At 37.8% G+C, this 25,056-nt stretch overlaps 1 protein-coding gene across 3 annotated transcripts in view; it reads right to left on the reverse strand.

The window, feature by feature from the left end:
• SPG11 (SPG11 vesicle trafficking associated, spatacsin) overlaps nt 1–25,056 on the reverse strand; it is an 82,445-nt gene that overhangs the window by 26,410 nt on the left and 30,979 nt on the right. For all 3 annotated transcript variants that reach the window (XR_014000213.1, XM_081157171.1, XM_081157172.1), the window contains exons 18-28: nt 24,647–24,792; nt 23,241–23,402; nt 19,657–19,723; nt 14,362–14,527; nt 12,505–12,710; nt 12,140–12,248; nt 10,640–10,799; nt 9,249–9,521; nt 8,414–8,614; nt 7,552–7,659; nt 1,214–1,376 (exon numbers count right to left, since the gene is read on the reverse strand). Coding sequence is in view for 2 of the 3 variants with exons in the window: in XM_081157171.1 (XP_081013297.1) it covers nt 1,214–1,376; nt 7,552–7,659; nt 8,414–8,614; nt 9,249–9,521; nt 10,640–10,799; nt 12,140–12,248; nt 12,505–12,710; nt 14,362–14,527; nt 19,657–19,723; nt 23,241–23,402; nt 24,647–24,792 (1,761 nt within the window). In the remaining variant the exon portion in view is untranslated. The remainder of the gene's footprint in view (nt 1–1,213; nt 1,377–7,551; nt 7,660–8,413; nt 8,615–9,248; nt 9,522–10,639; nt 10,800–12,139; nt 12,249–12,504; nt 12,711–14,361; nt 14,528–19,656; nt 19,724–23,240; nt 23,403–24,646; nt 24,793–25,056) is intronic.

Here is a 25,056-nt window from a genome sequence, read left to right on the forward strand (position 1 = left end):
CAGTGTTTCTCAGTGGTTAGAGCTTCAGCCTATGCACTGAAGGGTTGAAGGTTCAATTCTGGACAAGGGCACGTACCTGGGTTACAGGTTCAATCCCTGGTCTGGGCGCGTGCAGGAGGCAACCAATTGATATGTCTCTTTCACATTGTTTCTCTCTCCCTGTCTCTTTCTATCTCTATCTCTATCTCTCTTTATTGCTCCTCCTTCCTTTCTTCCTTCCACTCTCTACAATTCAATGAAAAAAATATCCTTGGGTGAGGATTAACAAAAAAACGTATTTCTTTTCTCCAACCACATACATGGTACACACACACACATACACACACACACACATAAAAATAGAACTAAATTATATGAATAAAAGCATTATAGTAATGTTAGCAATCTAGACATCCTTGCAATTTTTCAAGGACAGAGTAACTTTGGCAAGAAAACAGGAAATTCATTTCTGAAAAAAATTAAAATTACTAAAGATCAATGAAAACACTGATATGTGAAAAGGATCTACTCTTTGGTCTACATAGTCATCTTTTATACCTTACATTTAGCAAACAGACCTCTTTTCTCCCGGCCTACAACAATGGCACTGAGCCCAGCATTCTCTGTTCTGTGCAACTCAGCTCTCCAGCTGAACGTATGTGAGTTTAAATGTGATAAAATAACCCTAGTAGAGAATCTAGTGTGAAAGAATAACATTATCATTCAACAAAAACTTGAAATTAACAAACAAGTAGGAAGAAGGTAAGGCAATATCGGTTTCATTCAATAGCAACAAGTTTAGAGACTACCAATGTCTGGAAATGCCTGCAAAAATTAAGTGCAATTTGTCTGAGACCTTCAAAATGAATTAGGCATTCCTGAAACAAGTCTGTGACCCTGGGCAGTGATGGTATGTTAAGGTTACCTGTCAAAGAAAAGAATGACAGTAACAGGGTAATGTAGAGGCTAGCCAGGGAGTAAATGTGGCTATTTGACAACTGCTTAGAATGAGTAGATAGTTCTATTGTTTATTTTATATCCTAGTGTACTTTATTTTGAATGCTTTAACCATGATTGAAGTTTCATAACCTCTTCCTCATATGCTGTTATGGACTTTAAATGTAATGTTATATATATCATATGCATTTTAATTTCCTGAATGCCCTTCTAATATATTTTCAAGATTAAGAAAGCTAACTTATTAACAGCAGCTTAACTGTAAGGACTGTCTTACCATCAGAGAAGAGATGCTCTGTTCCAACAAACAGCTGTAAAAGCTTCCCCAGCTCATACTGGGTCCTGCACTGCTGCAGCATAAGCTTCAAAAGGAAACACACCTGCTCCTTCAGCCATAGAACAGGGATGGCAGCATGGACCTTTATGGCTGCTGTTTCAAGCTATAAAAAAAAGAGAGTCAGGGAAAGTGGTTTCACAGGAACAACAAATCAAGCCTGGCCGGCATGGCTCAGTGGTTGAGCATCGACCCATAAACCTGGAGGTCACAGTTCGATTTCAGGTCAGGGCACATGCCTGGGCTGTGGGTTTGATAGCCAGCAGGGGGCATTCAGGAGGCAGCCGATGGATGATTCTCTCTCATCATTGATGTTTCTATCTCTCTTTCCCTCTCCCTTCCTCTCTTTGAAATCAATAAAAACATATTTAAAAAAAACAAAACGAAAAGCAAAAAAACCCTCCAAATGTGGGGATATCTAAGAAAACCAAGGTGCCATCAAAAGTCATCTCTTATCACAAAGGGGGACACTTCTTCAGGTCCTTTCTATGGCAGTGTGGCTCAGAAGAGTGGCAAAAATAAGCCCTCCTTGGCAGCTGTGTAGTTTGCCTCTTTGTGGGGCATCTCGGGATAAAGAACTGTGCATATGAAAGTCAAAGATGGGAAAGAGACTCAAGACTACTTTGGAGTGAACTGATGCAAATAGCCTCATTACTGACTACAAACAGCCCTGTGAGTTGTGAAATTAAGCAGATATGTTTCACTTAAGAGCTTCTTCAGAGGATACAGGCCTGCCCCTGAGTCCAGAAGATTTGAAATTCACATATGAAGAAAGACCTCTTAGAAAAACTTGCTTAACACTACCGAGCTGGTTCTCCTAGTTAGCTCACAGTTTTAAATATTGCTAGAGAAGGTTCTCAATTAAGAAGCCTGGATTTATGCCATTTCAATGAAATGCTAAAAATATTAACATGAAAATGACCCCAAGTAGCAGTCCTCATTAGTTTGAATTAGACTATGATTTCTTAATCTTTATTTACTGGTTTACCCATCTCTGTTGCTCTAAGAAGAGAAACTACAGCAGGCAGATGGTGGAACTGGTTAAAGGAAAATAAAGGGTTGAGGCAAGGGTGGAGCAGCTGCACTGCCCCTCTGCAGGACGCTGGAGCAGGAGAAGTCAGGCAAGGAGAAGAAGATACCTGGGAGGACCTAAACATAAAACTCAAACTGATAAGTTGAACTTCATTAAAATTAAAAACTTCTGCTCTGCACATGACAATGTCAAGAGAATTAGAAGATAAGCCACAGACTGAGAGAAAATATTTACAAAAGACACTAAAGGACTGTTATCCAAAATATACGAAGAGCCCTTTAAACAATAAGAAAACAAACAACCCTATTAAAAAATGGGCCAAAGACCTTAACAGGTACCTCACCAAAGAAGATATCCAGATGGCAAATAAGCATATGAAATGATGCTCAACATTATATGTCCTCAGGGAAATGCAAATTAAAACAGCAATGACATATCACAATATACCTATTAGAATGGCCAAAATCTGGACCACCAACAACACTAGAGGCTGGCAAGAACACGGAGACACTCTCATTCATTGTTAAATGCAAAATGGTACAGCCTCTTTGGGAGACAGTTTGGTGCTTCTTACAAAACAAAACCTACTCTTATACCATATGATTCAGTAATCAGGCTGCTTGGTATTTACCCAAAGGAACTGAAAATTTACATCCACACAAAATCCTGCACACGGATATTTAGAGCAGCTTTAATCATAATTGCGAAAACCTGGAAGCAGCCAAGATGTCCTTTAATAGGTGAATGGACAGGCTGTGGTAAGTCGAGAAAGTGTAGTATTATTTATCATTAAAAAAAATGAGCTATCAACCCATGAAAACACCTAGAGGAAACTTAACTGCATTACTAAGAGAAAGGCCAATTTGAAAAGTCTACATTCTATATGATTCCAATTATAGAACATTCTGGAAAAGGCAAAACTATGGAAACTAAAAATATCAGTGGGTGCCAGGGGTTGGGGACGAGAAGAGATGAACAGGTAGAACACAGGGGATTTTTAGGGCACTGGAAATACTCTGTTTGATAGTATAATGATGGATATATGTCATTATACAGTTGTCCAAATGTATACCCAAAGAACGGACAACACCAAGAGTGAACTCTAAAGTAAACTATGGACTTTGGATGATTATGATGTGACCATGGAGGTTCACCTTGGTAACAAATGAACCATTCTGGTGAGTGACACTGATAGTGGGGGAGGGTATGCTTGTGTAAGGGTAAGGGGGTACAAAAGAAATATCTGTGCTTGCCTGTCAATTTTTCTGTGAACTAAATCACTCTAAAAAATAAATTCCCTAAAAATGGGGAGGGGGCAAAGATGGCAGAATAGAAAGCACTGAGAATCTGTTTCCCCATGGAGACAACAATTACACTGGCAGAATCTGTCCAATGCAACTATTTTGGAACTCTGGAGTCTGTTGAAGACTTGCAGAGGAAGACTTGGGAGGTAAATTGTGATAATTTTGGTCAGTTTCAGTCCTTAGCACAGTAGCAGTTACCCATCCCCCAGCCCTAGGTAGCTGTGCACCTGTTCTTGAAGCAGTTGCACACAGCTTGCAGGAGTGTATGTTTGTGGGGGGAGACCCTGTCTTCCAAATATCAGAGATCTGTACTCTGACTGCTGCCTGCTGCTTCTAACCACTGCATTGCAGACACAGAAGTGAGCAGCCATTTTTGTTTCACCTCCCCCAGTGTTGCAAGGCCCTCCCCCTCCAGCTTAAAAGACTTCCAAGGGATTTAAAGGGCTGGCACCCTTTTGCTCTCCCCTTCATTTTTTTCTTTTTCCCCTTTCAGGACCAAGACATTACAAACTAGGACATTTCCTTGACCAGGTGGCTCAGTTGGTTGGAGCATCATCCCATACACCAAAAGGTCAGGGCACATACCTAGGTTGTGGGCATGATCCCTGGTTGGGGCATGTATGGGAGGCAACTGATCGATGTTTCTCTCCCTCTCCCTTCTCTCTCTAAAATTCAATTTTTAAAATCTTAAAAAAATACTAGTAAACTGAATTCAGCAGCGTATTAAAAAGATTATACACCATTATGAAATGGGATTTATTCCTGGAATGCAAGGATGATTCAACATACAAAAATTGATCAATGTATACACCTTCTCAAAAGAAAAAATCACATGGTCATCTCAATGAATGCAGAAAAAGTACCTGACAAAATTCAACACCATTTCATGATAAAAACACTCAACAAACTAGGAATAGAAGGAAACTACCTCCATATAATAAAGCCATATTTGAAAAACCCACAGTGAACATCATACTCAATGGTGAAAGACTGAAAAGGAATCCTCTAAGATCAGGAACAAGGCAAGCATGCCCACTTTCACCTCTTCTGTTCCACACAGTACTGGAAGTTCTAGCCACAGCGTTTAGGGAAGGAAAGGGCAACCAAATAAGAAAGAAAGAAGTAAAATTATTTCTATTTGCAGATAATAGAATTTTATATGTAGAAAACCCTAAAGCTCCCACAAAAAAACTTAGAATAAATGAATTAAGCAAAATAACAGGATAGGAAAAGTCACCACACAAAAACCAGTTTCATTTCTATAGATGAACAATGAACAATCTGAAAGGGAAATTACAAAAACAATTCCATTTCCAATAGCATAAAAAAGAATAAAATACTCAGAAATTAATTTAACCAAGGAGGTAAAAGACTTGTACAATGAAAACTACAAAACACTGCTGAAAGAAATTAGAGACATAAAAAATGGAAAGACATCCCATGTTGCTAGATTGGAAGTCTTAATAGTGTCTAAAAATGTCAATATTACCCAAAGCAATCTACAGATTCAATGTAATCCCTATTGAAATCCCAATGATGTTTTCACAGGGACCCCAAAGAGCCAAAACAACTTTGACAAAGAACAAAACTCACACTTCCTGATTTTAAAACATACTACAAAGCTACAGTATCAAAACTGTGTGGTATAGGGATAAAGACAGACATATAGGCCAATCTAATAGAATAGAAAGCCTAGAAATAAATCCCGACATATATGGTCAAATGATTTTTTACAAGGGTGCAAAGGTGATTCATGAGGAAAGGGTAGCCTTTTCAACAAATGATGCTGGGAAAACTGAATATCCATCCACATGAAAAAAAGGAGAGTTGAACCCTTATCTAACAAGATATACAAAAATTAACTTCAAATGGACAAAAAAACCTATATATAAAACCTAAAACAATAAAACTAGAAGAAAATACAGGGCAAAAGCTTTACAACACTGGATTTGGCAATGATTTCTTGGAAATGATACCTAAGGCACAGATAACAAAAGAAAAAATATACAAATTGCACTTCATGAAAATTTAACAATTTTGTGCGTAAAAAGACACCATCAAAAAAGTAAAACAGCAACTCACACAATGGGAGCAAATATTTGCAAATCACATATCTGGTATGGGATTAATATCCAGAACACGTAGAGAGAATTCCTAAATCTCAACAACAAAACAAACAAACAACCCAATTCAAAAAAGGGGCTGGGTGGAGGGGAGTAAAAGGGGAGAAAATGGGGGACATCTGTAATAGTGTCAATAAAAAAAAAATGGGTAAAGGACTTGAACAGACATTTCTCCAAAGAAGATGTACAAATGGCCAATAAACATATGAGAAGATGCTCAACATCACTAATCATTAGGGAAATGCAAATCAAAACTACAATGAGACACCACCTCACACTGCTATCAAAAAAACAGAAACCAAGTATTGTATTGGTGAGGTTACAGAAAAACTGAATCCCTTGTGTATTGTTAGTGGGAATGTAAAATGGTATAGTAACTGTGGAAAATAGTACTGTGGTTCCTCAAAATATTAAAAATATAATTACCATATCATCCAGCAATTCCACTTCTGAATAAACACCCTAAAGAACTGAAAGTGGGATATCAAAGAACTATTTGTACACCATGTCTTAACAGCAGTAGTCACTAAAATGTCCATCAATGGATGAATGAACTAGCAAAATCTGGTATATACATGCAATGGAATATTATTCAGCATTAAAAAGGAAGGAAATGCTGGCATATGCTATAATATAGATGAGCTTTGAGGACATTATGCTAAGTAAAATAAGCCAGTCACAAAAAGACAGCTACTATATGATCCCACTTACATGAGGTACTTAGAGTAGTAAAAATCATAGACAGAAAGCAGAATGGTGGTTGCCAGGGGCTAGGGATAGGGGAGAATAGGGTATAGTTTCAGTTTTACAAGATGAAAAGAGTTATTATGGAGAGGGATGGTGGTAATGGTTGCACAATACTGTGAATGTATTTAATACCACTAAGCTGTATTCTTAAAAATGACTAAGAAGGTAAATGTTATGTGTATTTGACTACAATAAAAAATAATATTACAAAAAGAAGATACCTGCTAGGGCCCCGGCCATGGAGAGTAACAGACCAAGAAAATTAATGTCCCTATTTTCTGTGATTTAGAAACCAAAGGCATATTTAAATAACTGATTCTGTATTTTCAAATAATAAATAATAATCTTTATTATAGTTAAGACCAATGCGATTGAGAGCAAAAGTCTATACTGAGGTTCCACTGTGATATGTTGGGTAGAATCAGTAAATAGTTTTCTCTCATTTATCATAGAGCTCTTTTATGGTAGAGAAGGCAAAAGTGCCAAAACCGCAGGCGGGACTTTCCTTTCTTATAAACTACCCCCCCCCCATAGGGTTAATTAGTTCTATATGATAAATAGGCCTGAAACAAGCTTCTCATAGGTAAAGCCTGAAACTCACCACAAGGCTCAGCATCATTTGGACAGGGAACACTAGAAGTGTTGATTTAAAAAAAGATATTTTCTGTCACAGTGAATAAAGAAGTCTTAAACATTCTTTACACTCAATGCTGCTGGAGCTATCTTGAATTGGTAGAGCATGGCCCATGTATCACCATACTCTTCTCTAGCATCCATAGTAGATACCAATAATTCCTTTCCCACTGAGCACGGCTGCAGCATCAGGATACTGATCAGAGTTAGCACATTAGATGAAACCTCTTTCTCATCCCTGGCAATTGAGGTGTTTTATAAGCAAGGCCATAGCAACTCCTGCCCTGCCTCACCACCAGCTCTGGAACAATACAAATGATTTCATTTGAATTATGCCACAGAACAGCTATTCACCTACTGTCACATTCTGACTACTAGCAGACAACAGGCCATTCTAAAGAATTTCAGATCAGTGAGAAAGAGCATATAATTCTAACTTACAGTTTCTAGGCTCTTCTGGAACTCCAGTAGTTTAGCTTCGGCTTCCTTATAATTCTTGAAGAACATACATAGTTCATACATCTCCATCATCAATAGTAATGGGGAATCCTTTGAAGAAGAGTTTGAAAGAAATTACAAAATCTTGAACTTAATACCATTTTCTCATGAATAATGGTAATATAAGAAAAGGTTAAAGTAAAAAACAAATACTATTAATAACACCTTAATAGTAGAACTAAGTCATCTATGTTAAAAAGGGAGTTGAATTTATATTTTTTTTCCTTTTGGAAAAAGATACTCTGTCCAGGTACATCTACTCAAGAGTCCATTTTCTGTCTATACTATACTTGGTCCAACACACATGAGCAGGACATGGTCCCCTAGATGGTGCTAGGAAGCCTACATACACTCCTGGATAATGGGCTCCAGTGAACTGCCAACCTACTGCTGCTTGTGGCCTCAGTCCATACAGTTCCATCATTTCAGTGGGAGCTTTTCAGTCAGAGGATAAGAGTTTCGGAATTAGAAAGTATGGCTCTGAAAGTACACTGCTTACTAAAGTATTCTGAGACCTTGGGCATGTTACTTAAGTTCTGTAAGCCTTGGTTTATTACTCTGTAAAATGAGGATAAGACCACTTCATACTATCCTCATACAGTATTATCTTTGTATAGGATTACTGTGTGAATTGACTAAAATAATGTATAAAAAGCACTTTGTTAAATAAATGGTAGTTCTATTGTCATTATTTGTTATTGCCTAAAAAATAAATCCAGGAGCAGGAATAATTGATAAAATCAGTGTGGCATATTCTAAAGTAACCCTTTTACACTCAGGAAAGAAATGAAATGACTATCACTACCTTAAAGAAAAGTTGGAAACCTCTGATGAGAGTTTTGCTCTTTTGCCTTCTTAATAATGTTCTCCAGATGACTGAGAGGTCCTCAAGGTCCCAGGTACGGCCCTCCATTGAGTCCTGAATGTGTCCCATTGCTTCAGCTGCTACACTGTCCTCCACAGAAGCGATGATCCAAACACAGAGACAAGGAATAGCACTGGAATCCTACCATTGGATAAGAACTTTTCAAAATAAAATAACAACTTGGCATGGATTACCTGACAGAGGAAGTTTCCAGCATTGCTATAACTATGAATGGCTACTTCCTGTTCAGGACAAGTCACCTCACTAAATTAGTTAAAATGGCTTGAATAGACTTCAAACGTGAAACTAACTCTAATGAAGAACCAAGGGACTTTTATAAACCATCCTGTAGAGTATGGTAGGTCAAAAGGCAAAAAGGCTGAGAGGATATGTGTGAAAGTCAGGGAGGTACTAAGTATAAGAAAACACAACTGCTCTCCACAGAACGGCTAAGGGACTGTGCAGAGTATCTGTCTTCCCTGCTCAGAGGCAGTGGTGGTGAGTCTACCAAAGCACCCTTCTCTATGACTGCCAACCAAGAACCAAGGCTCTGACCACTTAAGCTACTATATGTCAAGGCACAAGGAAGCGGACTAGATGGCCTTGATCCTAAGCTAGAGAAGCATAAAAAGTTGCAGTGACGTTGGAAGCACATGCTAGAGGCCTCGATACCATCATTCCCCCCACACCCTCTCTGATCATTAGCCTTCCCTGTCCCTCCCCACTTTTTCTATTGCTCTCTGGGTCCTTAATTTAGGCTTCTCACAATCCCCACCTGGTGACATGATGCTAGGACACTAAGAATAGGGGCCTGTTGTTTCACTGCTTCAGCCAGGAGCCAGCACCAGGAGTTTGGCTCCTCTGAGCACTGAAGCAGAATTTCAAAGAAATTGTTTATCTCTTCTTTGTTTTTCTGGAGTTCCTGGGGGGACTTGTTGCAGACGTGATCACTGTCCATTCTGGAGTTGGACACTGAGGGCAAGTTCTCAAAAGCTAGCCTTAAGTGGTCTTGAAGGACAGGGCTGAAATATTGGAGAAGAGATTTCACCTGGAAAACACATTAGATGATTAAAACAGACAACCAAGTTATTTTTATTTATTTTTCAATTATAGTTGACATTCAGTATTATTTTATATTAGTTTCAGGTGTACAGCATAGTGGTTAGACAATCATATACTTTACAAAGTGATCCCCCAATAAGTCTAGTACCCACCTAGCACCACACAGTTACTACAATATTATTGACTATATTCCCTATGCTGTGCTTTACTTCCCCATGACTATTTTGTAACTACCAACTTGTACTTCTTAATCCCTTCACCTTTTTCACCCAATTCCCAACCTCCCTCCCATACGACAACCCTCAGTTTGTTCTCTGTCTTATGAGTCTGTTTCTGTTTCATTTATTTTGTTTTTTAGATTCACGTATAAGGGAAATTATATGGTATTTGTCTTTCTCTGTCTGACTTATTTCACTTAGCGTAATTCCCACATGGTCCATCCATGTTGTCTAAAATGGCAAGATCTTATCTTTTTTTTATGGCCATAATTATGGAGTAATATACCATTGTATATATGTGCCACATCATCTTTATTCAATTGTCTATTGATGGGCACTTAGGTTGCTTCCATATCTTGGCTATTGTAAATAATGCTGCAATGAACATAGGGGTGCATATATCACTTTGAATTAGTGTTTGGGATTTCTTTGGATAAATACCCAGAAGTGGAATTGCTGGTTCATATTTTTAATTGAGTAACCTCCATATTGTTTTCCATAGTGGTTGCATCAATTTGCAATCCCACCAACAGTGCACAAGGCAGATAACCAAGTTTCAATTTCAGTTGGAGCTGAAAATGTTAAACAAGCACAGGCAAAGTTGTTCTTTCTCAACCTGAACTGTGTCAGAGGTGACCATATAATTTTGCAAAGTTGTTTGTTGCTTCTGAGTGAATTTCCATTTGCAATCTGGAGTCACAAAGCTCTTCCTTCATCTCTTTAGTACTAATGACTAGTCCTTTGTCTGAAGACAACCCACTGAAATTTTAGTAAAAATAATAGTATCATATTAAAAAAAATAGTCTATGTGAAAGAACACTAGTTTTACTCTAAGAAGTGTTCCAATATCCTCTTCTTGAATAACTGGCAACAATGAGTGGCTTACCTCTTCTGGGTGATAATTATGGAGCTGGCTGTGAATAATGAACTGTAACCAATCATTTGCTTTGGCACATTCTCTAAGGTAAGATGTGCTCAGTTTCATATTGTGGAGCCTGCAGAACTGTACTACCAATGCCCAGTGGCTGCTAGATTCACTGGATAACCTGTAATTGGGGGTGGGAATGGTAGAGAAAAAAACTTATTAAAATAAATATTGCTTTAGTTTTAAATGGAAAAAATAGTAAAAATTAAATCAATTTAATTACAGTATATTCTCTAAAAAGCTTTTCAACAAATATCAAATATTTATTAGACTGTTTTGTTGTTGTTGTTGTTGTTTTAAATATATCTTTTCTGATTTCAGAGAGGGGAAGGGAGAGGGAGGGAGGGAGTTGAAACATCAATGATGAGAGTCCTTGCTGATCGGCTGCCTCCTGCACGCCTCAGACTGGGGATTGAGCCCGCAACCTGGGCATGTGCCCTGACCAGGAATTGAACAGCGATCTCCGGGATCCTAGGTCAATGCTCAACCACTCAGCCATGCCCAACGGGGCAATTAGATTGTTTTGAAAAAAACAAAAAAGGACTCTTTACCCATAACACACAATAGCTTTCTTAGCATGCTGGTATGATTCATTCCTTTTATCAACTAAGTATCTATCAAACTAACTATGCACAATCTTTAGAAGTGAGAAAATAGTCACTCAAGGAATCTTCTCAGTGCTCAATTATTTTTCATGATTCACTTTAGAGAATCAGAGCCCTAACAGTGGCCTAGACTTGCTCACTAAGGGGAGGGTACCTGTTCCTGCTAAAAGTAGGAAGCTGTTGAGAACAAAGTTAGTGATAGGAGTTACAGGAGAATGGTGAGTACCCAGAGTCTAGTCTGGGGTGGCTGGGTCAGTCCCAGTGGGATAGCACAGAGGAAGAATAGCAAGAATGTACAGGGTGGGGCAAAAGCAGGTTTATAGTTGTTCATATGGAAAATAATACAATAATTAATAAATAATACAAGGATAAACTCTGTTTCTCATACTCACAACTATAAACCTACTTTTGCCCCACCCTGTATAAGGAGAGGGGCTTTTAGTGAGGAGATTGGTCACCTTAACCTCCATTATCAACTGACATATCAGCAAGAAAAAATTAAGGATATCAGCCAAATTTTCTGATATCCATCCCACATCTTCTGAAATGATTTCAACATGTAATATTTACTAGAGTTCCCTGACCAGTAGGTCAGTGGAGAAGACTGCTCCTCTCCATCTCTTGGAAACTGTCTCTTAAGAGGGAATCATTACCTTCACCCTCCTTTTACTGATGGTAAGATGTGATTAAAACACCTTGTCCACTTACTGAGTATCTGCTGTATGCTGGATGAGTAAGAAAATAAGGTCTAGGGGGATTGGTGAAAACACCTGAGGTGCTGGAAGAAAGACTAGGCAAACACACACTGGGAAGATAAAGCTTGCTGGAAAAGAGATTGGGATTGCAACTCACAAACCTCTTTATTTCCTGTTGCTGAATGCTGTTCCATGTACCTTCCTCTAAGAGAACAAGCAATTCTTCAGTGGTTGCCTTGTCACCCACAGCCAGTTTAGACAGCTTTTCAGCTATAAGAAATACGAACAACAAATTTGGTCAAGAAAAAAGGTTAGGAACCAGTCATTTCTGTTTGAAGAGTGTGGTCCAAGGCCACTTTAGTATCCAATTAAAGGGCCCAAGAGAGTTAAAGAACAAACGCTGCGGGAAAAGGGTGGAACAGGAAGAAAACGGTTTCCTCCCCAACCACTCACAATTCAATGTCTTAGACTTATTCATCCCATGTCCTCTAAACAAACCAGGCCACAGAAAGAAAAGGTGCTGTACCTAGAGACTCTCTGATAAAGCTGTATTGAGCATCTTCATTTGCACACCTGTAGTTCAGAATTATATTGGCCACTTTCATATCAACTCTGAGCTTGAGGCTGTCAAGGCCAAGCAATTCTAAGAAACAAACACAGGCAGCTCCTATTGAAGGTACGTGGAAGGAAGAGAGGCCTAAAGCATAGGCTTCATTGCCTACTTGCTGGATCCTAAAAAAGAAAGGAAGCAAAATCACATCAGCACATGAAAACTGTTACCTCATCAGAAAAAGCAGATGGAATCACATCAGTGATACATGGAGTGTCAAAGGCATGTGATTTTTGGCTTCCTCTCCCTTCCCTTTTTGTGCCCTTTGCACATATTCATTTAGGTTCTTGGTAGCTTTTATCTGTCTTTTGGTTCCATAGCCCCCATTTCCTTATATAGGGTGTCCCCAAAAGATGTATATACACTTTAACAGCTGATAACTGAATTTTCACATCTTTTCAGGTTTAACTGATTTGAAATAATGGGTGAAGCCAGACTAGACTTTTTTATGGGGATACATAAAAGATGAAGTTTATGGTACGAACCGGCAACAGTTGATGAATTGAGGGCACACAAATACTGAATGAAATGATTCTTAACGTTTGCGATTCCTTTGCTTCACATTATCAGCAGTGCCGGACCAGAACGGACATCAGTTGGAAAACAGGTATTGACAAAAAAATTATTCATTTCTGTAGATTCTCTTAAATTTTGAAAATGAATTGTATGTTAATAACACTGACTTTATAATCATTCAAAGTGCGTATACATTTTTGGAGGACACCCTATATTTTACCTTCCCCTAAAACACCTACTCACAATCCAAATTATTCTGCTTACAATTTCACTGAGGGAACAGGGAGTAGAATTTTCAAAAGACTGCCAACTTGTGATCTTGTCAATTTTATGTACACAAACTGCCAAGAAAATTAATGCCACTTAAAGTTTGATGTCATAAAGCACATACACTTTAAAGGACTCATATGTACTTTTAAATGCATAGAAAATTTTTGAGGAAAGACACAAGAAATTATCCATGTTTATTTGCTATGTACAATGAGGATAGAAGAATGAGGGACTTTTTACTTTATTTTTAAAAAATATATGTAGATTTCAGAGAGAGGAAGGGAGAGGAAGGGAGAGAGAGATAGAAACATCAATGATGAGAGAGTTATTGATCAGCTGCCTCCTGCACGCCCTCTGTTGGGGATCAAGCCCGAAACCTGGGCATGTGCCCTGACCGGGAATCGAACCTCGATCTCCTGGATCATAGGTCGATGCTCAACCGCTGAGCCATGCTGGCTGGGTCTGAGGGACTTTTAAAAAAAATTTATCTTTACTGTTGAAAGTATTACAGATGTCCTCCCTTTTTCTCCCCACTAAGCCCCGTGAGGGCCTTTCGTATTTCATTTTTCACCCTTCTGAGCTACTTGAGTATTTAACCATAAAAATGCATTACTTTGTTAATTATAAAACAAACCAATAAAGTAAACCTAACAATGATCTTAAATACAGAACTCACATCTCATTATAGAATTCTCTTTTTAGCATAATGGCTAACATTTGGCAAGCTTCTGGATCTTTTAAAAATATGAGTTTAAAAAATATTATCTTTTAAAATATACTTTTTATATTTTTTCCTATTAACAAAAGTAACACACACTAAATTCCAAAAACTGGGGACACAGAGAAAAATACAATTGAAAAAAAATCACCATCCAAATATAATCACTCTTAACTCTAATATATGTTTCTAGTACATTTTAAAATACACAGGTAAAATACACAGATATGCCTTGTATTAACAGTACAAATTATGTTTTAGATACTCACAGCTGCTTGGGTGTCTTGCTCTTAGTTAATTCCTGGACCAGAAAAGTACCAAATGCAAACGATGGCCGTCCATGATATAAATAATAAGCAAAATTCAGACGTTCCACTATGGCATATTTATTAACCAGGTCAGGGCTAGAGAAATGTGGGAGATGACTCGATATATCTGGGGGAAAGTGAAGCAATATTAATGCTCTGCACCTCACCATAATTTACTGCAGATCTGCACATGGAAAGCTTAACTCTACAGTGGTAAAAGAAAACTGGTTGCTATAATCATTTTGTACCACTGTGTGTCGCTTTGAACCACCAAAATGTAATAGTTTTATTTTAATGTAGAGAGATGGCCCTCATTTTATGCAAAAATGTGTACTTGAGAAGCTGCATGAAAACTTATAAACTGCACTTTTCTCCCATGGAACTTACTTGTAATTTTTTTTTGGTATTTTATTTTTATTTTTTGTTTAAAATATTACAGATGTCCCTCCCTTTTTCTCCCCAATGACCCATTCCACCCCGTCCCACCCCCCTCCCCAGTCCCTCTCCCCACCATTGTCCCTGTCCCTGGGGTGTGCATATAAGCATATAAATTCTTTGGTTAATCTCCCCCCTCCACCCACCTCCATCCCTCTGACATTCATCAGTCTCATCTATGCTTCCACGTGATTGAATCTATTCTGTTCATCAGTTTATTAAGTTCTTTAGATTCCACATATAAGCAAGATCATGTGATGTTTGTCTTTCTCTGCCTGGCTTATTTCACATAGCATAATACTCTCCAGGTCCATCCATACTGTCCCAAAGGGTATGAGATCCTTCTTCTTTATAGCTGCATAGTGTTCCATGGTGTGAATGTCCCATAGCTTTTTTATCCACTCATCTACTGATGGGCACTTGGGCTGTTTACAGATCTTAGCTATTGTAAATTGTGCTGCTACGAACAAAGGGGTGCATATTTTCTTTCTGATTAGTGTTTCAGGATTCTTAGGATATATTCCTAGAAGTGGAATCAATGGATCAAAAGGCAGTTCCATTTTTAATTTTTTGAGGGAACTCCATACTGTTTTCCATAGTGGTTGCACCAGTCTGCATTCCCACCATCAGTGTACTAGGGTTCCCCTTTCTCCACATCTTCACCAGCACATGTCATTTGTTGATTTGTTGATGGTAACCATTCTTACAGGTGTGAAGTGATACCTCATTGTGGATTAAATTTGCATCTCTCTGATGATTAGCAACACTGAGCATTTTCTCATATGTCTCTTGGCCATCTGTGTGTCCTCCTTGGAGAAGTGTCTCTTCAGGTCCTTTGCCCATTTTTTAATTGGATTGTCTGTATTCTTGCTGAGTAGTATGAGTTCTTTGTACACTTTGGAAATTAGCCCCTTATCAGATACATCCTTGGCAAATATGTTTTCCCAGACCATGGGGTTCCTTTGTATTTTGAGGCTGCTTTCTTTTGCTGTGCAGAAGCTTTTTAGTTTGATGTAGGCCCATATGTTTATTTTTTCTTTTGTTTCTCTTGCCCTAGGAGATGTATCAGTGAACATTCCACTACATGAGATGTCTGTGACTTTACTGCCTATGTTTTCTTCCAGGATTTTTATGGTTTCGCGACTTACATTTAAGTCTTTTATCCATTTTGAGTTTATTTTTGTGTATGGTGAAAGTTGGTGGTCTAGTTTCTTTTTTTTCATGTATCTGTTCAGTTTTTTCAGCACCACTTATTGAAGAGACTGTCTTTATTCCATTGGATACTCTTGCCTCCTTTGTCAAGTATTAACTGACCATAATGGCGTGGGTCTCCGTTCTGTTCCATTGATCTATATATCTGTTGTTGTACCAATACCAGTCTGTTTTGATTACAGTGGCTTTGTAGTACAGTTTGATATCTGGTAAAGTGATCCCTCCCACTCTGTTCTTCTTTCTCAAGATGGCTGCAGCTATTCAGGGTCTTTTTTGGTTCCATATAAATTTTTAGAATATTTGTTCTAGATCTGTGAAATATGCTGTTGGTATTTTAATAGGAATTGCATTGAATCTATAAATTGCTTTGGGTAGTATGGACATTTTAATGATATTAATTCTTCCAACCCATGAGCATGGTATATTCTTCCACTTGTTTATATCTTCCTCTATTTCTTATTTCCTTCTTTCTACTTCCTCAGGGCTTTTCTTGCTGTTCTTGGTCTAGTTCTTTTAGTTGTTGTGTTAGATGGTTCATTAGAGCTTTTTCTTGTTTCTTGAGGTAGGCCTATACTGATATGAACTTTCCTCTTAGGACTGCTTTCGCTGTGTCCCACAGATTTTGAGTTGTCTGTTCATTTTCGTTTTTTCCAAGAAGTGTTTGAGTTCTTCCTTGATTTCATTAGTAATCCATTCATTGTTTAATAGCATGCTATTTAGCTTCCATGTATTTGAATATTTTTGAGTTTTTTTATAATGGTTGATTTCTAGTTTCATGGCACTGTGATCTGAGAAGATGCTTGATATGATTTCAATCTTGAATTTGTAGAGACTTGCCTTGTGCCCTAACATGTGGTCTCTTTTTGAGAATGTTCCATGTGCACTTGAGAAGAGTGTGTATTCTGCTGCTTTGGGATTAAATGTTCTCTAAATGTCAATTAAGTCCATTAGGTCTACTGAGTCATTTAAGCTCTGTGTTTCCCTGTTGATTTTTTGTCTTATCTGTCCAATGTTGACAGTGGGGTGTTAAAGCCCCTACTATGATTGTGTTGCTGTCAATCTCCCCCTTAAAGTCCGCCAAGAAATTTTTTATATATTTAGGTGCTCCTACATTGGGTGCATAAATATTTATAAGGGCTATTTCCTCCTTTTGGATTGATCCTTTTAGTATTATGTAGTGACCACCTTTGTCTCTTGTTATAACTTGTAATTTTAGATGCTTTAATTCTATATTTAACTTCACGATGGCAATAACCTTTTAGCTACAAAATCTCTGCCAAAGATCTGCAAAGCTTTTTAATTCATTCATGCATCTCATTATGCAATAAAATCCCTACTTAATATATTTATGTGTCCTCCATTCACCAAGGCCAACTCACTGTACCATTCCAATAAATACCTTAAGAACATCTTTTTCTCTATATTAATACCCTCCTATACTCTCATGTTATCACTAGCTGTTTTTTCTCATGTTGTATACACAGAACACCTTATTATCTATATGTTGGTACCATCTTTTCAAGACCAGCAGAGTGACTCAGTTTAAAGTTCCTCTGTGCCCATGAAAAAAATCTCCCCTCTTTTTAGAGAAATATAAAGTCAGAAGATACTTGAATGTGAGAAGTTAGTATAAATAACCACCCCTGTCAAGCCCTAATATTTAAACAAGGAGATCTAACATTCTGAACTGTCAAGGAACCAATTCTGGAAAACGGTGTATGTGTTCTCATTTTCAAAGTTCAAAGCTTATTTGTGAAATAAAGTTTTATCCTCCCATGGAAATACAAAGACTTTTTACATTGTGACTTAGCTCCTACAAAAAAGCAAAGACCTTAATGATGTCTTGTCATCTTAAAAGCTATTACTTAAAAGTACACCCTCTTTGAGATTAAAAAGTTGTCACATGCATTATCTATAGGCTTTGTGAGAGCAGAGTAACTTTGGTCACTTATAATTCCATATAAAACCATTCATTCATCTGTTAAATATTTGCTGAGTACATGTCAAGTATATGGTACTTCCAGGTGCCAAATGAGTAAACTTAAGTTTTTTATTCAAGTAAGACCCTGATTTTTTGGCAGTTGGGGGATAATGTTGGAGACTGTGTACAAGAGAAAATTCCACCTGAAGGGAAAATTTTCCCTGGCCTGCCTTGGAAGCAAAGTCATCATGTAGCTGCTTTATATCCCCTTGCAGTGGAAAAACCAACGTGAAAAAGTTAGTAAACATTCTAACTAAATATGATTCTCCAATTTTATAAATGTGTATTATTGTTTTCATATTTGTTTCATTTACATTGTGCTTTATTTGTTCAAATATGTTTTAAATGTCTAAAAACCAGGTAGGGAACAGGTCTTCAATTTCCTGTTTCCCTAGTGTGTACCTAGTAGAGCGCTTGATCTCCAGAGGGGAGGTCAAGATCCTGGCTAAGTGATGAAGTTGGAAGCATAAGAACAGGAACAATTCTGTCTACTCTCTATTAACTTCACTGAGATAAGAACATGTGTTTTCAGTTGAAAATACAATAAGCACCCCTTTATTCAGCACTCAACAAATATTTATTGAACACCTATGCAACGGGCTCTGGACACTAGGTAAATTTTAAATATATTGAAATTTGAACTTATAAAACTGACACATTAGAAAATTCATTTTTATGTATGTCAATAAATATTTATGGGCTGTATATTATGTGCTAAGTACGAATCTGAAGCCTACTTTAGAGTAATTTAGGAAGAGGCACCACAGGTAACATGAGATTAAAGGCTAACTCTAAATGGAAAAGAAAAAGTAGAATTTATAAAAATGGCATATGTGGCCAGCCGGCATGGCTCAGTGGTTGAGCATGGACCTATGATCCAAAAGATTGTGGTTCAATTCCTGGTTAGGGTACATGCCCGGGTTGCGGGCTCAATCCCCAGTACGGGGTATGCAGGAGGCAGCCAATCAATGACTCTCTCATCATTGATGTTTCTATCTCTCTCTCTCCCTCTCCCTTCCTCTCTCTGAAATCAATAAAGACATATTAAAAAAAAAAAGAATGGCATATATATGTTAATTAAACTTTTAAAAAGGTATGTGTGCATGCACACACCCCCCCTCCCAAAACAGAAATTTTTAGTCTGGAGAGGAAGGCAATGTGTGTGTATCTGGTACTGACCATGTGCCAGGAACTGTGAGAGCTTTTTAAATGCCTTGTCTCCTTTCATTCTCGATGTAACATGTGAGGTGGACACTGTTATTAAATTTGTTTTATAGGGAATTGAAGAGAGGTTAAATCACTTGCCCAAGGTCTTACAACTATTACATGGTAGAGCCAGGATTTATCTAATGCCAACGCTTATGTTCTTAACCTTTATAATACTATACTGCTAACAAAGGAATTTTTGGAAAAAAAGAAATTTAAGCAGGTAAGTACATATTATAGTTCCCAGCAAGTACAGCACTAGTGACCTAGTACAATATGTTTTCGATTAAGTGGAATACACCTTGATTTTTAAAATAGAAAGCAGTGAAAAAAAACTGGACTGGCTTTACATAAATCAACTCCTCCTATAGATCAACACTGCTGAAATGCTTCCAAAGCAAGACATACCCATAACAACTTACCTCCTATAGCCAGTGTGTTGGCAGACTGCCAGCCAAACAATCTGCTAGGATCAAAGGGCAATAATGACTGTAAAATAGGAAAAGTTAAATCAGAGTTATAAGTTAATTGACCTAAACAGCCCCCTTGGAGCTCAAGCCATAAGCAGTGCACTTCAACTCACTACACAATATCCCTAGAAATTTGTTCAGATTGTGTGCAGATCCCAAAATAAAACTAAAATTAACATGGGAAATAGTGCCTCCAAAGCCTGCAACTCCCAGCCCTCAGCCCCCATTAATACTCCTATAGATACACAATAAATAGGAAACCTTTACTTGCAAGTACTTATAGAAATGGGAAGATTTAACTAGAAGTTATATCAACTTAAGAAGGCCAAAATGGAACTCTTTTGATGCCTAAATTAACTTTTTGCATGTAAAATTAGAAAAAGCTGGCTCCAAAATTAAACTGAATGAATGGGAAACTTATCTTGATTGGAAATGAGAAGCTTCTAGGGGAAATACAGGCAAATTCTCTTTTCTACAGGAAGTTAACAAGAACTTTTAGAGCCCATCTCTGAACTAAGGAAGGCTTCTGAAGCTGCTCAATGCCAAGACCCCACTTTTCCCTCTTCTCCAACTACTCGCTGTACCCTTTACTTTGTTGTCCGGACTTACTCTCTTTTCCTCCTCCCTCTTCTTTCTCTTCTCACCTCCTCCACCTCAGCTCCCTACACAGCTCCCTACTGACCTAGGGGACACTTAGAAAAGCCAGTCTCAGGCAGAGGGAAACCAGTGATTGTACAGAATTAAGGAATCTACCTAAAGATTTCCACGACTTTCTCCAGAACCCTGGAGGGTTCACAGAGGAATTTAACTGTTAGAACATGTGATCCTGACTATTTTGCCCTTTTTCAATTATCATACCTGCTGGTTTCTGGGAGCAAACAACAGAATTACTACGTAAGATCTGCTGGGAAACTCCTATAGAGGAGTCTGGTTTTACTGCAGAAAGCCAGGTCACCATAAGAAGGGTTATAGAAAACTGAAATGGGATTTAGAAAGAGAAAAGAAACAGAAGCAAGCATAGGGTTGCTCCAAGGACTACGAGAGGTCCTTTCCCTTTCTCCTTACTGTTTAGGAGAAACTGAAAGGAAATTACTAAAGCCCTTGCAGATATTGGGGCTACTTTATCTGTTCTTAACCACACCCAAAGCAGTTGCCTTCTCCCTCTGAGTAAAGCTTCTGTACAAATGGTAGGGATATCTAATCAACCAATTCCTGTTTTTATATCAGAACCTGTTCCCTTCCAATTAGGGAATGTTATGGGACAATATATATTTCTGCTAATCAAATCTACCCCAATTTACCTGATAGGACAAGATTTTCTTGAAATCAGTGACTGCCACATAACCATTTTCAGAAGGGTGAAATGTTCTTAGAACTAACCGAATCAGATGCTAAACCAACTGGGAAAATAATGATTCTAAAGAAACCTCCACAAAAGGACTAATACTGAGACTGACAGTTTGCTAACCATCTTTTCTTCATTAACTTCTATGAGAGAGCCTCAGGGATGCCTTAACAGGGACCCTCCCTTCCCTCCTAGGGGCAGCAGCCCTCTCCCACCTAGGTCTCTTAAAGGGAAAAAAAAAAAACTTAATTGATTCTAAAATAAGTAAACAAAATTATATGAAAGGACTTCATAGGCAGTCTGCTTCCCTTCTCCAGGGTAATTTAAGAAATCTTATCTTTCTGGATATAAATTCTTCGAACTTGTCTAAACACAAAAAAGGACATATGAGACACTTTTCTATTTTAATAAAAATAGAACAGGCTGTGTTCCTTTTAAAGACTCTCTTCACTTCAAATTATGTCTGCAAAGTGCACTCTCTTTTGGTAGAAGCAGCATTAATTATAATGTAAAATGGGCTTTAGAAATGCTTTTAGAATCAAAAGGCAAGAGGAATAAGAGGCTAGAAAATGTTACCATGTAAACATGACAAGGTGAGCTAAGGCAGGTCAGGAAAGGTAAAGAGTAAAACAATCAGATAAAGGGTTAAAGAAATGTATGTGATGAGCAAATCATGAACAACAAAGAGAAAAGCAAACAAGGTCAAGTTAGTCAGAAAAGTTTTGAGAGCAGGGGGCAGTGGCTGTTTGAAATCTGTCTAGGCCAAAGGTTTAGCAAAGACTATAAACACATGGTGGGAAGGACACAGGAGAAAACAGACCTATTCAGTCAAGATTTGGATGTTTAAGGAAAGAGCAGCTTTGATTTTAAATCAAGGAAGAATTTGTGATCTATTAAGGAATACTTTTCCTGAAATAACAGGAACAAAAAATTGCATGAGCCAAGTTGAAAACAGAACAAAGAACAACCTGAAACCACGTTTGTTTTAGGCTAATTGAATCCACTTTAAGTAGTGAAACTATGTTTTTACATAACCCACTTATATAAAGTTTATACCAGTGCTACCCAAAGTGCTGGTCTGCAAGGAGCTAAGAAGCCTGTGGAAATTCTTGTTACCAAAAAAAAAAAAATGCCTGCTGAAGTAAGCAGTATGCTTAGTGACACTTACATTCTGGTGCAAGATCCTAATCTCATCTCAGCATCAAGCAATTCATGAACTGACTCCTGCCTGGGGACCACATTTTTGAGTAGCAGCAGTCTATACCCTAAGAATTCTTCACATTACAGTAAGAAAGATTTTTTACCTTTATCAGATTATAGAGCTTATTTTGAATTAAAGACACTATGGGAATATGTGTACCCAGAGGAAAAAAAGGAAAAGCCTTTTGACATGAGAAATGAGCAAAAGAAGGTTTTTAACTGAGGATCCTCAAATAGGTTTCCGGGAATCTGTGAATTCCTTTGAAATATAAGCAAAATTATATGCATTTGTTAATTTTTCTGGGTAGAAGGGCTCATAGCTCTTTCACATTCAGGTGTTTGTCCTGGAAAAGGTTAAGAAGCACTGAGTCAAATAAAAAGTGCTCTTCACTGAGAAGAGACAGAAGTTATCAGTGGTAGATTGGAGTGGCTTTTGATGAAAGCACCAGAAAAGTATGCAGGTCAACTATCTGGACTCAGATCCATTTCCACATTTCCCCTGCTCTCCCTGTATTGCAGAGAACACTATTTCCCAAGCCCACTTCCCCTCTGGCTACCAGATAGGTTTAGTCATGAGAGACAATATGGGAGATTAAAGGTGGGAAGAGGGGAGAAACCAAGATATTTTTCCCCTTCTTTGTTTCCTGGGGCATCTCCTCCAAAGTTCCAGCCCCACCCTCTATGTTTCCAGCTACTATTAGGCAGTCTAGTTTTGAGTTTAGCTCCCAGAGATGGCTCCAGCTTCTGGGTACTAACAACATCACTTTCTTGTAGTGTTCTTGCAGCCTCAGAGGTGTTGGTGGCTTTGTTCTTTGTCACTTTTGGGGTGTGTCACCATCGCATGTTTGGTTTCTCCATTCTGCTATCACTCTGTGTAAGTCAGTGTCTGTGTTAACTGTTCTCCACTTGAAAGACCCAGAGTGATTTCTGTTTTCCTGGCTGAACCCTGACTGATACTCCTAAATGCCAGCCACCTAAATAAATACTGTACCTGAATAAGGTGGTAGAGTGTAACATCGGGTGGCAGGACACTAGGGGCAGTGTACTGTGGGAAGAGAGCCGTTTTCAGCTTGGGATAAGGAGCCAAGGCCATCTTCAGCAGCTGGGGATCTACTTTCTTCAAACAGTTCTCATTGTCGTCACTCTGAACAACCTAAATAAAAAGACAGATAACATGGTGTAATGTTCTTTTCTTCTCCAAATATTTTTTTTTTTTTTTTTTTTTCCACAAGAACCTGTGAAACAAGGTTAGCTTGAGAGAATAGGTGGTAGTGAAAATAACACTGGTCAAGGAGTCAGAAGCTAATAGTTCTTGTTCTGGTTCTAAGATAAGCTACTATGTGACCTTGGGCTAGATATTTAACATCAGGCCTTAATTTCCTCATCTACAAAATTAGGAATTTCAGCTAGATCAGTGATTTTCAAACTGTGTGGGAAAGTTGTTTGAAAAAAGACTGCTACTATAACATTTAAAGTACTTAAATATTAAAATAGATATTAAATAGTAAATATTTAAAAGAAAAATAACTACTAGACTAGATGACTCTTGCTCAGCTCTCATGTTACTCTATGACTAATTTCTGATAGGTGATTGAGAACAGAGGAATAAATACCACATAAGTTAAGATAAACTACAGAAAAAAAAAAATACACTGCAACAATCTAAAAGAGAAACCTTTGAAGATTAAATGTCTAAAAGTATTCTTAAGTTCCCTCTAACCAAGCACACTATAACTTTCAAAACAGCAGAGATGGGCCCAGCTGATATGGCTCAGTAGTTGAGAGTCGACCCAGGAACCAAGAGGTCACAGTTTCAATTGCTGGTCAGGGTATATGCCTGGGGTTTCGGGCTCAATCTCCAATACGGGGTGAGGAGGCAGCCAATCGATGTTTCTCAATCATTGATGTTTCTATCCCTTTCCCTTCCTCCCTCTTTAAAAAATCAACAAAAACATACTGATTTTTTTTGGTTTTTGTTCTTAAAAGCAGAGATGGGCAAATTTCACTGGGTCGTCAAAAGAGTTTATAAAGCTAAAAATTATGACTTCCCTTTTACTTCTCTAGGAGGACAAATAGTACAAAATAACTTCCAAGCCACAGTTCTAAAGTATACTTACTCCCATCAATCAGATCCTGATTCTATTCTGAAAATAAACCTGGAGCGCTAGAATACAAATAAAGGGGAAAAATAATCTCTATACAACATACTAGTTCCCTTTCAACTTAAGAGGATATGATACAAAATTTTAAAATTCACCCTTGTTTTATGCTCTTTAATGAAACACTGATAAGTGGTTATATTTTAATATCAACTTATTTCTAGAAAATCCATAGATATTTCTGCTAAATATAAAATCAATCCTATTTTGCCATAATAGGTAGAGGTGGTGTCCATACCTGGCTGACACCGCCAGGTGCATACATTGTGGTAGCAAGGGCCAGGAGAGTATGTCCTTCCAATAGCATACTGCTTACACTGGCCTGGTTGCTGGGAATCAATATTTGAGCATTTGCAAGGCTAGCCTGGAAGATCAGTTTAGGATCTGGAAGATAAAACAGTATGTTTTTCTCCTTAATATAAATTAAGAATTATATAATTCTGAGAAAGAAAATTAATTTTTAACTCTATCCACAGTAGGAAGGACTTTCTAAATTTAAAGCAATAGGAAAGCATCACAAGAGAAAGATTTGTCCATGTAAAAATAAAAACTTCTATTAAGAAACTGAAAGGTAGTAAAGAACTAGGGGGGAAAATTAACAACAGATGACAACCTAAGGATTAATGTCTTCAGCAAAGAGCTCATACA

Source organism: Miniopterus schreibersii, assembly GCF_964146895.1.
Source record: "Miniopterus schreibersii genome assembly, chromosome: 1".
NCBI classification, from domain to species: domain Eukaryota; kingdom Metazoa; phylum Chordata; class Mammalia; order Chiroptera; family Miniopteridae; genus Miniopterus; species Miniopterus schreibersii.